Source organism: Ostrea edulis, chromosome 3 (genome assembly GCF_947568905.1).
Source record: "Ostrea edulis chromosome 3, xbOstEdul1.1, whole genome shotgun sequence".
NCBI classification, from domain to species: Eukaryota; Metazoa; Mollusca; class Bivalvia; order Ostreida; family Ostreidae; genus Ostrea; species Ostrea edulis.
This window is the reverse complement of record NC_079166.1, coordinates 44,094,716-44,111,601: the sequence shown is the minus strand read 5'-3', so window position 1 is coordinate 44,111,601 and position 16,886 is coordinate 44,094,716. Positions and strand designations below refer to the sequence as shown.

The following is a 16,886-nucleotide window of genomic DNA, read 5'->3' as shown; positions in this document are numbered from 1 at the left end:
CCGAGTTAGAATAGGTCCTCAGTACCCCCTTGCTTGTCGTAAGAGGAGACTAAATGGGGCGGTCCTTCGGATGAGACTGCAAAAACGGAGGTCCCATGTCACAGCAGGTGTGGCATGATAAAGATCCCTCCCTGCTCAATGGTCATAAGCGCTGAGCATAGGCCTAAATTTTGCCCTTCACCAGCAGTGGTCACCATATGGGTGAAATATTCTCGAGAGGGACGTTAAACAATATTCAATCAATCAATCAAATAAAAAATGTGCATATGTGTGAAGATTTGATGATTAATTGCAGACCACACCATCAGGTTATGGAACATCAAGACGGACGTCTGTGTTGTCAAGTTTGGAGGTGTAGATGGTCACAGGGATGAAGTACTCAGTGCAGTAAGTTCATAGACTTTAGTGATTAGTGCAGTAAGTTCATAGATTTCAGTGATCAGTACAGTGATCAGTACAGTAAGTTCATAGATTTCAGTGATCAGTACAGTAAGTTCATAGACTTTAGTAATTAGTGCAGTAAGTTCATGGATTTTAGTGATCAGTACAGTAATTTCATAGACTTTAGTGATTAGTGCAGTAAGTTCATAGACTTTAGTAATTAGTACAGTAAGCTCTTGGACTTTAGTGATCAGTGCAGTAAGTTCATAGTTGCACAAAGGCTGACAGTTAACTTGCCATTAACTCCTGTATTTTAGATGTTAACTACCAGTTAAACTCAATTAACCTTGTGCAACTGCATCCAGCACATTAAAAGTTCCTAAAGGTAATTGACTAGTGCACTAAGTTCATAGACTTAATTAATTGATCAATGCAGTGAATTCAAAGACTTAACATGCATGTGCTGCTGTAATGAATAAAGAAGCTACGTGATATTAAGAAAAAAAAGCTATGGAATTTACATTAACAATAGATGCTTACAACAAAAGTACGAAACAGTTTCAACAAGACCATTCATTATATTGAAAACATTAATAGATAAACTGATTAGGTATTTACACTGGACACTTGCTGCTTTTTACAGGATTTTAATATAACTGGGTCCTTGATCACAACCTGCGGTATGGACCACTCCCTGAAGATTTGGAAGACGGACACAGAGACAATTCAGACGGCCATGAAAAACTCGTATACATACAACGCAGCAAAGACCAACAGGTCCGCAATGATTATCTGAATGTAGAGTTTTAGTGATGTATTATCATATGCATGTATATTTTAGAAACATTACATTGTAAAATTTCCACTTTACCGTGGTGTACTGATGTTCGATTTCAATCAATCCTTTCACATCAACAAACCATTGGAGATATCATACTGTGATGTCACATATTGTGTCTCCTACAGAAACAATGCACGTATAAATCTTGATAAATATAGTACGTCTATTTATCAAGATTCATACGTGCATTGTTCACAGCTTCAGCGCATTCATGAGGAAATGGCTATCATTACAATTTGTAAAGATATCAAAACAAACACATTGGAAAAGTAAATATTCCTTAAATGTATCCCCTGATTCCATAAACCACTATCATTATATCATTACAGCCATGGGGTTTCCTGGAGATTTTATTCCTTCAGTTGATAGAATAGAGATAAACCCCAATTAATTGTATGTGATGGGGAGGAAAAAAATTGGGTCTCGAGATTTTGGTAAATATCCATGATAAGTATTCTTGTAGGTTTTTGAAATGTTCATTTTAGGGTTGAATATATTTTGATGTTGACATGAAGTTTGTCGAGGATATGACAGAACTATATAACCCTGAGAGTTGCCTCACATGAAACAATTTATCATGGATTACTTGATTAATTTCATAGATTTTAGATGTAATAAATCCTTATTTGGGTTTAAATGTAGACATAAATAAATGCTGGTTAGAAGATCATACCCCAAATCTGCTACATGTGTAAAGCTGGGAAAGTTGTTATTTCCATAAAAGTAAAAGACTCAGTGGGAAAACCCTTTCTCACATTATCACCAGTGTGAGATCGACTTTACCCATGTGAGACAGCCATGTGAGATTTTTCTGTCTCACACTGCTGCGACGTCATTTGATTGTGACGTCATATATTTTCTATGATTTACGTTACACGGTGAAGATTTACGTTACACGGTGAAACAAAAATATTTTGCATTGTTATCTTTAAATTTTAATGTATATAGCTTTCTGTTGGACAACCTTGGGTTTTTTAGTTTACACTTACAGTGTAAACCATTTTCGGATACGCTCTTTCTGCCTATCTAATTAGTTTTTGCATCAAGGTTCAAATGAGGATTTTGATAATTTAGAATTTTCTCAAAGCTCCTAAATTTATGCACTAAACTGTAGGTAAAATGTGAGAAAAATAATCCTTCATTATTAACTCGTGTGGGGTAGGGAAATTCCACCTCTGGAACAAGATTCGCTGTCTAGGACTCGGCAAAGCCTCGTCCTAGACTGCGAATCTTGTCCCCTCGGTGGAATTTCCCTACCCCACACTCGTACTAATGAAGGATTCTATTAATCTCAAAAGGGTAGTAATGGGAGAAAAACAGTTCCTAAATCTTTAGAGTTGTTTAGAATGGGGTACCTGTAAAGTGCGAAACGAAATCTACCGAAACAAAACGAAACCCACCGAAACGAAACGAAACCTACCGAAACGAAACAGATTGTATAACTGAACTCTTTTAATTATAATAATTAAAAATGGTATCTTTGGCCCCTGTGAAAGTTACCACATATAACATTCACCTCTCCTTTGATATAGGCTTTCGGCTTGACTGTTACAAAGTTTTAAAAGTTGGAAAGGGGGGGTGGGGGGGGGGGGGAGTAAGCACAAAGTACATATCCGTAGTTGATTAAATACCATGTACAATTAGTTTTGGATCCATAAATTTCAGAACCAAGGGTTACAGTCTCAGAGATCTGGGGAAACACATTATACGAGGGGTGGGATTGCCGACGTTGGATCCGCCTTTGGGCATAGATACATTGTTTGAAGAAGCTCGTGTCTGAGAAAATTGAAAGCAGGAAGAGCTCTTAACCTCTTATTTTATCTCTAACTGCTGAGGTGCGAGTACTTTCAATAATGGAAAAACTCTATACATTTGGAGTGTTGCTAAGACGGGGAATTGAAAACGGGACGGAAAACGGAATTTTTTTAATGCAATAATATTAGGAGGAGGTTGGCATTTTGTAAACTGAAAAGGCTTAAGAATGAGGGAATTTTAAGCAGAAATCACAAAGAGAACGGGAGGGCATATTAAGAATCCACCGTTTGTTATACTACATACAAATACACAATATCCACATGTATACATATATTTGTCTTTAGAGCAAAAAATACTGAAACATGTATTTATGTCCAAAAGCGGATCCAACGCCGACGACCCCATCCCTCGTTTAGTGTGTTTCCCCAGACCTCTGACATGTGAGACTGTAACCTTCCATTCTGAAATTTATGGATCCGAAGCTAATTGCACATGATATTTATGTATTTTGTGCTTACCCCCCCCCCCCCCCCCCCCCCCCCCTCTTTCCAACTTTTAAAACTTTGTATCAGTCAAGCCGAAAGCCTACATCAAAGGGGAGGCGAATTTTATTTATATGTGTAAACTTTAACAAGGGCCTAAGATACCATTTTTAATTATTATAATTAAAAGAGTTCGATTATACAATCTGTTTCGTTTCGTTTCGGTAGGTTTCGTTTCGTTTCGGTGGGTTTCGTTTTGTTTCGGTGGGTTTCGTTTCGTTTCGGTAGATTTCGTTTCGTTTCGGTAGATTTCGTTTCGTTTCGCACTTTACAGGTACCCTTTAGAATGCCCTCTTTTTGCGTAATTAGATTGTAACACAGCCAGAGATGTTAGTAGACTGTTGATGTCTCCAACAATGACACGTCAAGTTTCATACTGGTCTTTGTTTTTGCTACAGACCATTCCCAACAGTAGCCCAACATTTCCCAGATTTCTCCACCAGAGACATCCATAGAAATTACGTGGACTGTGTACGATGGTTCGGAAATTTTATACTCTCAAAGGTAAGATAAAATAACTCTTAACTTCAACCATCTTTGCTAGCCAGTTTCCAATCTACTACTCTCATCAAGTGAATCAGAAACTTTGGCGTGTGAAGACCAGTGCAAACCAGCAGGAAGGGAAAATATTTAATGTTCTATTGTGACCTATTTTATACATGGGCTAAGCCCGTTTTGGGCCCAAACTCTGTGATACCATAAATATAGAAAGAGGTCTAACTCTTACCCAGATAAAAAAACTAACCACTCGCTTCAAATGCCTAGAAAATCAAATCTTAAGCTAGGTAAGCTATGCATAATATGTCATTTTCCTTGCATAGATTAATGTTTTTACTACTTGCATGCCAAATCTCAAGCCACAGGTTCTTAAAATAACAAAGATATGTCATTGTTCTCTGGATTTCACTTGTTTATTTTTACTAGAACATTTACCGGTCCAGGTCATGGAGTCATTTCTCACCTATGACAGCAGCGAAATTCAGACTAGTGTGGAGGATTTCGGACCTGTCAATTAAAATTTCATATCAATTATACGCTACTTGCTTCCTCATACTTTAATAAAGTTCTCTATGTTCGCCGTATCTGGGTCACTTATTTTACAAAACATCAACTCCTGACTCTAACTGCCATTTTTAGAAACGCACTAAAGACCCGAAATACCTAAAAACTTTAAGGAAGGGGAAAATGGGTAAAAATAATCTAAATGAAATAAAATAAATAAAAACAAAAATTAAGGAAGCCAAAAATCAATGTTCAATTTCCTTCTCTAGTTGCAATATCACAAGAATAATGTTTTTATCAATTCTAAGGTATTTAAAATTTTAAGTACATCGGGTATTTAGTGCTTTCATTAAAATGGCAGATCTTGTCAACAGTTGATAATGCTGAGGAAAAAATAAGTCGTGTAACGTCAACACGAAGAACATTAGTAAAGTATGAGGAAGTAAGTAGCGTATAATTGATGTGAAATTTTAATTGGCAAGTCCGAAATCCTCCACACTAGTCTGAATTTCGCTGCTGTCATAGGCGAGAAACAACTCTGTGACCTGGACCGGTAAATGTCCTAATAAAAATAAACAAGTGAAATCGAGAGAATGATGATGCATATCTTTGTTATTTTAAGAACCTGTGGCTTGAAATTTGGCATGCAAGTAGTTAAAACATTAATCTATGCAAGAAAATGGCAAATTATGCATAGCATACCTAGTTTAAGATTTTTTTTTAGGCATTTTAAGCGAGTGGTGAGTTTTTTTTATCTGGTTCAGAGTTAGACCCCTTTCTATATTTATGGTATCACAGAGTTTGGGTCCAAAACGGGTTTAACCCCTGTGATTTTAATTAAATATAATCCCTGATTTAAAGATAAAATATGCTATTAGAAGTATTTCAAAATAAAAAGCCTTAAAGGGATAGTAAAGGTCATTTTGTTCAAATTTTTTGAAGAAATTAATTCTGTGCAAATGACTCGTAACAAGTCATATTTATGAATAACAATTTTCTGCATTTATCTTCAGTTCTCCTCAAAGAGCTAGAGCCACGAAAGGTCAAAATCGGCCCATTCTTTGAATTTAATGAAATTGTCCAAATTGAATCTTATGACAATGTACTTCAGGAAAAAATAAAATATAGCATGATATTGCTTCCTTTGATGGAAAGGGTTACTTGGAAAGTTGTTTTTGTATAACGTTACGTCGGCAGACGTTAACGTCATTAACATGTACGAGGGTTGTCTCAAAATTCCGTGGACAAGCGGCGTTTTTCAATAATCTAACGTCACTGAGAAATTAAACTTTCACAACATGAAGAGCGAACAGTTTTCGATAAAAAAATATGTAAAAAAATTTTTAATATTAATTGACATTGAATAGGAAAAATTCAGGTTTTTCATTATAGGGAACCATAAAGCGGCGCAGTGTTAAAAAAAAAATATAATCAAAAAATGGGGATTTAATATAATCGAAAAGAAATTACAATCGCTGAAAAAAAAAAACCCACACTTTGTTCATTTTATTTCTGACACTGTATTTTTATAGAGGAATTTTGTTTAGATATTCATTTATATACCTGGAAAATGCTTATCAGTATGACGGAATATTTAAATGAATTATGATATATCGTGCGACAGTTAGATGCAAATATCCAGCGAACTGATGACGCTATTCGGGGAAAAAAGACGTCGGACCGCACGAGAGATCGAAGAAATTTTGGGAATCAGCAAACCGTCTGTTCACTATGGAATCCGGATAGGGCCACGTAGTTCACTATCGCACCATCGAGGTTTGGGTCGATGGTGCGATGACGCGATAATGCGATGACGATGGCGCGATGACGATGACGCGATGAAGATGGTACAATGGCGCGATAATGCGATACCGATGATGCGATGGAGCGATACTGCGATGACGCGATGGTACGATGGCGATGATGCGATAACGCGATGCCGCTGGCGCAATGGCACGATGATGATGTAGCGATGCTTTTATAGCGGTATCGCGTTATCGCATCATCATCATCGTACCATCGCGTCATCGCAGTATCGCCCCATCGCACTATTATATGTTTATATAAAGCCAAGTCGTTAAATAATAATTCTAGGAAACAAACTGTAATCACTTACCTATTAACTCTGGAATTCTGGAGGAATTGTTGTTTTAAAATATTCGTGCCGCTGAATGCGGTCCGTTTACGGTTTTGATTTTATAAATTATACCAACAACTATTTAATTTATTTCGATATGAGCAAGATTACAACCACGAAAAGTTTTATACAGAAAAATATTGTGTATTCAGACAACTCATTGTCCAAATATCGTCATAGTTTACGTTATAGCTCGTAGTAAAATAAGCTCAATACAAATGCTATGTTAATCGAATTATCTCCCTATGATTGTATTGCGCTTTCATGTTTACATTTATGTGACAGTTAAACATCAATGTATCGGCAAAATAAAAAGAACACAAGAAGATAATTGGTGTCTATTAATTATTTTATTAGCATATTCAACATTTGAGATAAATTGGACCTAAAAGCAAAGGCATACACTGTCCAAATATCAATGTTGAACTGATTATTGTCATCAGATAATTCGACGATGATCATCCGAAATCTATATTTCATTCCTCGATCATACATGTACATAAAACTTTTCAAAATAATTGGGATATATGCTTTGAGGTCCTATGTGAAAATCTATCATTTCATAATGTTTTATAAGGACACGTCTATTTTTGAAATGAGAAACTATCATCATTCGATGCATAAATTATGTTTGTGAAAGACCTAAAACAAGAAATTTACGTATGGCCACTTTCATCGAACAAATTAAATCCAACATTTATTTGTTCAGTTTTCATTTCTTTACCCATGTCAGAATTTTTAATTTGTTCGTTGAATGTGGCCAAACTGAAATTTTGAATCAAAGTTCCAAAATTTGTCATTTTTAGAGAAAAATGTGCAAACGTCACGTGTTATGACATCAACGGCACAGTTATGACGTCACAGAATTAACATTTTGATATGAATATATTTACTACGATGTATATTGACAATATTTAGTGCAATATTTGTTTGTTAAGTTTCAGATAATTTTTCATAAAAATACAGGCCGATTTTGACCGTTCGTGGCTCTAGCTCTTTAAAACAATTATAATCTTCAAATTATGTCCCTTGAATTTTTGCTTCCTGGACAAAGATCAATCTGCTTTACAAGTTGGCTCCTAGCATAACTTTTGACAAACATGCAGTCGTTTCAATGTTGAAAAATATCATTCATATATCTTTTTAAATCATATTAGGAAGGAATAAGATGATTTGGGGTAAGAATTTTTTTTCACCAAAATGAGCTTTACTATCTCTTTAAGCATTTGCAACGGAGTTATAATTTAGTTTCACAACCACATTGGGATGACTGTCATCTTAAGACTGCCTTTGTTTTAGTAGATTTTGACTGAAGGTTGATTCAGTGCTTGTTTTGTAGTCATGTGAAAACTGCATCATCTGTTGGAAGCCCGGTCCTCTCTCAGATCCTAACTATGCCCTGAAGCTGAGTGATAGTAATGTGTCTGTTCTCCATCGCTTTGACTACAAGGACTGCGACATCTGGTACATGAGATTTGGACTGGATTTCTGGCAAAAGGTTTGTAATATCCTCAAATAAAAAATCAGAGTTTCATGTTGAAGACGTTTATGACAACATTACATATATGTGGGTCATGTAGAACATGGGGATTTACATAGATTTGTGCAGATTTAAAGGATGTGTGTATTCTATCATCTTCTACATTAATATGTTTGTATTATATACATGTATGCTGCATTCAGTTTTAAATCTGCATTATACAAAAAGAAAAGAAACAATTTCAGTTTGTTTTAAAAAATGTAAAACTTGAAAACGATATATGGAAAGAAATATTAGATGCTACACTTAAATCCACTGTGTTCTATTTCCACTTCCTCTGTCAGCTGTTTTGGCAGATATTGTGTAATATCCAGAATGCACTGTAGGGGGCTCTGGTGGTAGTTCTGGAGCTATAAATCCTCTTCTGCCATCCTCCCACCTCCCTTGATCCGCCCATGGTCTGTAAGCTGGATCCTTAAAGAGCCTCACATCATAAGAACTTCCACCAGTTCTTTGATCCCGAGTAATATAATGAGGCTCCCGTGGGGGGTGTGGCTTAGGGAGGGTCTGAACTCTGTTTAACATGTCTGGCATGCTCTGACTGTATCTAGGTCGAGGTCGGCGAATTATGTCCCCATTTTGAGCAGGGTAATATGGGGTTCTATGTCTCTCTCGATGTCCATAAATTTGAGGCCTCCTTGAAGGTTGATAAAGATCTGCCTGGCTCTTACTGCAGTTATATATATAGGGATTGGACATGGGGTGTGAAGGCACTGGCCTGTAGTAATCCCGTCTGTCCATGTAACGGTTGACTCTAATCCTTGATGATGTCATCCCGTCACGCTGGGCTGCTGGGTATCTGATCATATCTCTTGTGATCCTGCTTTCTTTAAGGCTCTTCTTATTTTTCTGTCTTTTTAAGCTCTCTTTGGATTTTGTTGTGGTCTCGGGTTCTCTCTTTCTTCGATATTCAGCCTTGAGGAGTCTCTCTACCTCACTGGCGTCTGCGTTCTTCAGAATTTCTATTGGAATGCCTCTTTTTCTCTTTTCCTCTTTCAGAGGAATGCTACCATTCATGATGGGTTTGAACACTTTCTTGGAATTCTTCCTTCTCTTCTTGCAGCAATAGTAGTAGATCAGGGCAGCAATGAGTCCTATCACCATAACGCCTGCTCCGATTGAGGAAAACACAGTTACATAGACCAGAGTCTCATCACATTCAAAGTCACTCATTCTATAATTTCTCACATCCATTCCTAGCCTGTGGAGGGGGGACTTGCACTGATAACTGCTGTTTGAATGGTGGATGATTCTGACCTTTGTGTCTATCATCCATTCTTGAAAACTGATCAGTTCACATCCACATGTAAAGCTGCTGTTAGAAAAGTCCACTTCCTGTAGCTTCTCCAGCAGAGAGAAAGCAGAGGCATGAAGAGTGTGGATTGGATTATCACTCATGGTGATCTTTTGTAAGTTTGGACAGGCGTTAAATGTTCCTTCCATCATGTATCTGAATTTATTGTGACTGAGATCAATGCTGGTCATCTGCGGCAGAGACTGTGTGGCACTGTAGAGCTCGACATCGTTAGATAGATGGTTATGTTGTAACTGGAGAATTAACAGGTCACTCAAGAAGACAAACACAGCTGGATTGAGGCGACTAAGATTATTTCGACTCAGATCTAACTCTTTCAATTCGTACAAAGCATAAAATGATTGGTCATCCATTTCACTGATCAAGTTACCATGGAGATCTATAGATTTGGCAGTCTTCCAGCCAGCATTCCACAACTTGACCAGCTTGTTTTTGGAGAGATCAATAACATCAGGTGACTTTGGACGAAAGGTTTGATGATTGACAATAGATATCTTGTTGGAGCTGAAGTTTGTATGGACAATCTTTTTAGAGTCTAGGAGCAAGAATCCTGGGAGCTTTGACAAACTGTTGCCGCTGATGTCAAATGTCCTTAAGTTGTGAAGTCCGGGCATAGAGGAGATGTTGGTGATCTTGTTTCCAGCCACCAGCAAGTCCTGAAGATTTTCCAGGGTGCTGGGTGCCTGGAACTGTGTCATGATGTTGAAGCTGAGGTCCAGGAGCCGCAGTGATACACAGTTTGTCACTGTGTGGTCTCCAAGTTTATTGTGAGATAGTCTTAGGGTCTGGAGGTTTGTCATGTGTTGTTGGAAAGTTTCATCTATCTGCAAGGAACAAATTTATAAAGAATTCCAGAAATAGAAAAACTGCTCATAATCCATAATCATCTACAAACACATGGAAAAAATAAAGAAATGTTAGCAACATTTCATGTAAATTACCAGGTGCTTTTGAAAACTAGTTTGATACAGAGCTCTGTTAGCAAGATGTGCTACTGAAACTCAATGCCAAGGACCATGTGCAAGTTCAATTATGACAAGTTTAACCTTAACCTAGATACTGTATTGTGATTTTAGCTCACCTGAGCTGAAAGCTCAAGTGAACTTTTCTGATCGCATGTTGCCTGTCCGTCCGTCTGTTTGTAAACTTTTTACATTTTTGACTTCTTCTCGTAATACTTCTATTATAACCACTGGGCCAATTATAACCAAACTTGGCCAAAAGCATCCTTGGGTAAAAGACTTTCAAGTTTGTTCAAATGAAGGACCATGTCCCCTTCAAAGGGGAGATAATCACAAAAATGCAAAAATAGGGTGGGGTCATTTAAAAATCTTCTTCTCAAGAACCACTGGGCCAGAAGAGCTGAAATTTACATGAAAGTTTTCTGACATAGTGCAGATGCAAGTTTGTTAAAATCATGGCCCCTGGGGGTAGGATAGGGCCATAATATGGGATCAAAGTTTTACATACAAATATATAGGAAATATCTTTAAAAATTTTATTCTCAAGAACCACTAAGCTAGAAAAGCTGAGATTTACTTGAAAGCTTCCTGACGTAGTGCAGATTCAAGTTTGTAAAATTCATGGTCCCTGGGATTAGGTTGGGGCCACAATAGGGGGTCAAAGTTTTACTTGCGAATATATAGGAAAAATCTTTAAATATGAGTCAAGGTGACTCATGTGAGCGATGTGATCCATGGACCTCTTGTTGATTTTTCTTCTCTGGCATTAAAATATAGCAATTTTATAGCTCATAGGCATACAAATAATTTTAGCAGAATATATTTTGGCAGACAAGGAGTTTCAAAACATAAAATATGTTAATCAGTTTATTGTTGATATTGTGTCTGTGAAACGTTTTACTGTCATCAGAAACAACTTGAAAAACCACCAGTACATTTAGTTTATTAGCTCACCTGAGCCAAAGGCTTACAGTGAGCTTTTGTGATCAAAATTTGTAAGGTGTCATCATTAATTTTTCACATTTTCATCTTCTTCTCCAGATTCAAACTTAGCACAAATCATCCTTGGGGAAAAATGGATTCATTTTCTTTCATTTGAAGGGTCATGCTTATTCCAAAGGGGAGATAATCAAAAATAGGCAAAAATAAGGTGTGGTCATTTAAATATCTTCTTCTCAAGAACCACTGGGCCAGAAAAGTTGAAATTATTTGCATGAAAGCTTCCTTACCTTCCTTACATCTTCAAGTTCGTTCAAATCATGGCCCCCAGGGGTAGGGTGGGGCCACAATAAAGAATCAAAGTATTACATGGGGATATATAGGATAAATCTTTTAAAAATGTTCTTCTCAAGAACAACAAGGCCATGATTACTCATATCTAAAATATGCAAGCATTCCCATTCAGATTCAAGTTTAGGGATCAAAGTTTTATATGGGAATATATTGGGACACATCTTTTAAAAAGGCCATGGTTACTCATAGTATTATGCAAGCATTATCAGGTAATGCAAATTCTTGTTTTTTACAACCGAGGCCCAGGGGTAAGGTGGGGCCATAATAGGAGATCAAAGTTTTATATGGAAATTTACAGGAAACCAATTGAAACAAATTCATTTCAAGATTAGCAGGGTGACACTAAATCATCAAAATACAAATGTTCCTAAAGTGACTAAAGTTTTGGGGGAGGGGGGGGCATATTGTTTTTGTCTTGTCTGTCAGAAATGTGAACCTTGCTCATAACTTTTGAATAATGAGTAATAGGGCTTTCGTATGTCATATGTGTATTTCTTGCAACAATACCTTTATTTTGGTACCAAAGTTTTTGAACTTTGAGTTTGACCTACTTTTAAGAAAACTTAACCTAGGCAATATCTCCTGACTCCTGAACTATTTAAGGTAAGGTTTTCATATTTTGTATATACATTCCTTAAGGCAAGAGATTTCATTTGATGTCATGTTTGACCTTATGACCTTTGAGTTTGACCCAAATTTCGAAACTTTAACCTTCCTCATAACTTTGAATGGTGAGCGATATATCTTTTGATGTATGCATTCCTTGTGACAAACCTCCTTAAACTTGTGTAATCTTGACCTTGGAGTTTAACCTCTTTTTAACAAAACTTAATTTAGGCAAAATCTCCTGAACTGTTTATGACAGGGCTTTCATATTTTGTATGAATAGATTTCTTTTGGCAAGATCTTAATTTTCATACCATGAATTTTGACCGTGTATCATGGTTATATCATGACCCTTTACGGCTAGGTTGGAGCCACAATGTGGGGTGAAAATATTTCATAGGAATAAAGATTGCAAAAAATCTTTTAAAAATCACAATAACTGAACAACAGCAGGGCCAAGGTGACTCAGGTATTTGATGTGGCCCATGAGCCTCGTGTCAACCTCACATACTGAAAAGTATTTTATATATATGTACCTTTCACATAAAGAAAACCTGCTGTACAGAGTTATCTTTCTTGCAAAGATATGTACATGATATATACAATTCATATATGTATGTACTTGTTTCCCCAACATGCTGCATCCACATGCAGTTTGCAGTCTATGTAACCTGTAGTTAATGTTGTAAACTTTCTTTCTTTTTTGAATTTCCTTCTTTATAAACTGTCTTATAGGTATGCCCTCTGGGCCCAAAATTGAAATAAACTTATCTTATCTATGTACTATGATTGCCGAAGCATTTGGGTGAAAATTTAACTATTAAAGATGGTAGCATTGTATGAAACTACTAAAATAAGCCATAATTATCACCACACACAAAAAAAAACCCCAAAAAACAAACCTGCAATACGGTATGTGACCTCGACCTATATATAATATATATATATATATATATATATATATATAATCACATTGCTTTGACTTGAACCTGTCAGTTCATCAGGTATGACATCTTTATTTTGTTTATATCCCAAGATAAAGTTGCATACAAAGAGACAGACAGACCTAAAATAATATGCCCCCACTGCATTTTGAATCTTAGAGGCCTAAAAAATGTGCAGGACTGGATATTTGTCTTAATGGATTTACCTGAGTGATCATGTTGTGTGAAGCGTCTAAATGAAGAAGCCCACCAATTTCAGTCACAGAATTGGACAACTTGTCCAGTTGGTTGTAGCTGATATCCAACAAAGTCAGACGGCGGAGGTAATCCCTCATGGCTAAAGGGATTTCCTGGAGATTGTTCATGGCTAATTTTAATTCCGACAGAGAGGATTTGCTCAATATTGGGATAAGATCTGTGACATTAGTTAAGTTCATATTTGAAATATCCAGATGTTTGAGTTGTTCAAAGTTGGAGGAGTTAAACATGTCTGTGAGATTTTCCACACCTATCCCAGGATTCCCTGCAAGTGACAGATGTTCCATTCTGACAGGATAACGAAAAGTGTCGGGTTCTATAACTGATATTGCACAGTAAGACAGGTTGACGTGTTTTGGAACTTGATCTGACCATCCTCGTGTCATTTCAAATGTGTCTTTCCCAAGAGTAGTAAAGTTATTTCCTGAGAGGTCAAGGACATTTAGCAAGTTCATGACCTGAAATCTTAGTCCTAGTTTAGGGTTCTGTAATTGGTTGAAACTTATGTTGAAAACTCTTAGGTTGATAAGATACCTGAATGGAATATCAGGCATTAGAAAGAAGTCGTTGTGACTGAGATCCAAAACTTGTAGAGATGAGAGATGTTGAAAAATGTGATGGTCAAGTCGTACCAGTCGATTGTAACTAAGGTCAAGGTACTTCAGCCTTCTTAGAAAATTAAATATATCTCCACCCAGTACATGAAGTCCATTATTTGATAAGAAGAGCTCCTCTAATTCCATGTATGGGGAGAATGGTGTTTGTAACTGCGGTCCCACGTAACTCTCTGTTATACCGAGTCTGGTAATTTTGGGCGGAAATGTAAAGGCACTGAAGGTGAAAATGTGGGTACAGGAGACAGTGTTGTTGTCACATTCACATTCCTGCATACATCCCAGAGTGAAGGGAACTGTCCAGATCACTAGAACACCGACACATATAACCAACTTGACATCTTCACACAAAGCCATTGCAATAATTAAAAATTCATTTACAGGGTTAGAAAAAATGAAAGTTCACTGAATTGTTCCGCCTCTCACATTCTTATAAAACTAGAGAATAATTTTTCCACGGCTTATCATACAGAGCTGATTACTGGTCTAGCCATTTGACTCTTTGTTTCTTTGTTATCAACATCTTAATTCAGTCCTCAATGGAGAAAAAGATTCTTCATCATAAACGTTCTTTACACAGTAAAACTGGTCAGTATCACCCTCAGAATATCCCAAAATAAAACTTTCGCTGATTATGCCAGAGTTTCCTCCCCAGATTTAATTAGAGGCTAACAGATAACACTAATAACTGTATATCTAATGAGATTAAGTGTCTTACACATCACTGTGTCTCTGCATATCTTAAATGTGGTCAATTTATTCTCTGAGGGATTGGGTTACATCTACTGCACTCTCTCCTAATAGAGTTATCACACAGGAAAGGTGCTGATGTAAAATATGAATTTATAATGTAGATTAATTGCATTTCATTTTGGTTGTCCAAATCTGCTCTATTTTCTGAAAGGAAAACATTCACAACAATTTGTATTTGACCCCATAGACTGATTAAATCACTGCTGATGTCTTGTACTCCAAATGTCCATAAATGTTGGTGACAAATTACGTTAGATTGTATTTGAAATGACCTCTTTTTCAATTAAGATAAGATTTTGTCTTTCTGTGAAGATTTATAATTTGGGTTTTTACAGTGGCCAAAAAAGGTTGTCATGTAGTCATTTCTGTTTTACATCAGGTACTTTAATGTGATAAGTTTATGTACTGAGTTCAGGTGCTTCATGTGAGTCTAAGTTTATATGTTGATTTAGGTGCTTTATGTGATAAGTTTATGTACTGAGTTCAGGTGCTTCATGTGAGTCTAAGTTTATTTGTTGATTTAGGTGTTTTATGTGAGCCTTTGATGAGTATACTAGCCTTTGGTCCATGATAAATATACATAGTTTTATCATCAGGTGCTAGCCTTAAGCTTAGGACTTTGATAAGTAATATGCATTGTTTTATCGGCAATCTTGTTCAGTAAGTTAAAATATTGTTTTTTGGTCACTGCTGGCCTTTGGGCTTCAGTTAGTTTATATATTCTTTTATGGTTAGGTGCTGACCTTAGAACTAAATCAGGAACTTTACGTTTTATTTTATTCAGGTGCTGGCCTTGGGACTTTAGTGAGTTTACATATTCTTTTATGGTCAGATGCTCACCTCAGAACTAAATCAGTGACTTTATGTTTTATTTTATCGTCAGGTGCTGGCCTTGGGAAATCAGATTGGCAAGGTGTATGTTTGGGATCTGGACCTTGAGGACCCAACTCAATCAAAGTAAGTCTAAATATTCATAATGCTTGAATGGATAAAAAACCATCTGTTTTAGCTCACCTGAGCAGAAAGCTCAAGTGAGCTTTTCTGATCGCCTGTTGTCCGTCTGTCCGTCCGTCTGTCTGTAAACTTTTTACATTTTCGACTTCATTTCCAGAACCACTTGGCCAATTTCAACCAAACTTGGCCAAAAGCATCCTTGAGTGAAGGGCTTTCAAGTTTGTTCAAATGAAGGACCTTGCCCCCTTCAAAGGGGAGATAATCACAAAAATGCAAAAATAGGGTGGGGTCATTTAAAAATCTTCTCAAGAACCACTGTGCCAGAAGAGCTGAAATTTACATGAAAGCTTCCATACATAGTACAGATTCAAGTGTATTAACATCATGGCCCCTGGGGGTGGGATGGGGCCACAATAGGGGATCAAAGTTTTACATACAGATATATAGGAAAATTCTATAAAAATCTTCTTCTCAAGAACCACTAAGCCAGAAAAGCTTATATTTACATGAAAGCTTCCTGACATAGTACAGTTTCCAGTTTGTTAAAATCATGGCCCCCGGGGGTAGGATAGGGCCACAATAGGGGATCAAAGTTTTACATACAAATATATAGGGAAAATCTTTAAAAAGTCTTCTTCTCAAAAACTACTTGGCCAGGAAAGTGGAAATTTACATGAAAGCTTCCTGACATAGTGCAGATTCAAGTTTGTTCAAATCATGGCCCCCTCGGGTAAGATGAGGCAGCAATAGGGGCTCATAGTTTTACATACAAATATATAGGGAAAATCTTTAAAAATCTTCTTCTCAAGAACCACTGGGCCAGAAGAGTTGAAATTTACATGAAAGCTTCCTGACATAGTACAGATTCAAGTTTTTTAAAATCATGTCCCCTGGGGTAGGATGGGGCCACAATAGGGGATCAAAGTTTTACATACAAATATATAGGAAAAATCTTTAAAAATCTTCTTCTCAAAAACTACTGGGCCAGA

General features: G+C 36.7%; 2 protein-coding genes across 5 annotated transcripts in view; one reads left to right on the top strand and one right to left on the bottom strand.

Annotated features, from left to right (window-relative positions):
- LOC125673757 (polycomb protein eed-B-like) overlaps positions 1-16,886 on the top strand; it is a 40,183-nt gene that overhangs the window by 21,214 nt on the left and 2,083 nt on the right. For 3 of the 4 annotated variants that reach the window (XM_048910528.2, XM_048910529.2, XM_048910530.2), the window contains exons 7-11: positions 296-387; positions 1,025-1,158; positions 3,918-4,023; positions 7,998-8,156; positions 15,827-15,900. In XM_048910528.2, coding sequence (XP_048766485.2) covers positions 296-387; positions 1,025-1,158; positions 3,918-4,023; positions 7,998-8,156; positions 15,827-15,900 — 565 coding nt within the window. Of the gene's footprint in view, positions 1-295; positions 388-1,024; positions 1,159-3,917; positions 4,024-7,997; positions 8,157-15,727; positions 15,748-15,826; positions 15,901-16,886 lie in introns of those variants that run through there. The other variant, XM_056157895.1, reaches the window with a different exon arrangement.
- On the bottom strand, positions 8,188-14,848 carry LOC125673755 (toll-like receptor 4). Its single transcript, XM_048910526.2, has 2 exons — positions 13,525-14,848; positions 8,188-10,337 (listed from the first exon to the last, which is right to left on the bottom strand). The coding sequence occupies exons 1-2, from the start codon at positions 14,545-14,547 to the stop codon at positions 8,445-8,447; spliced, it is 2,916 nt and encodes a 971-aa protein (XP_048766483.1). The 5' UTR covers positions 14,548-14,848; the 3' UTR covers positions 8,188-8,444.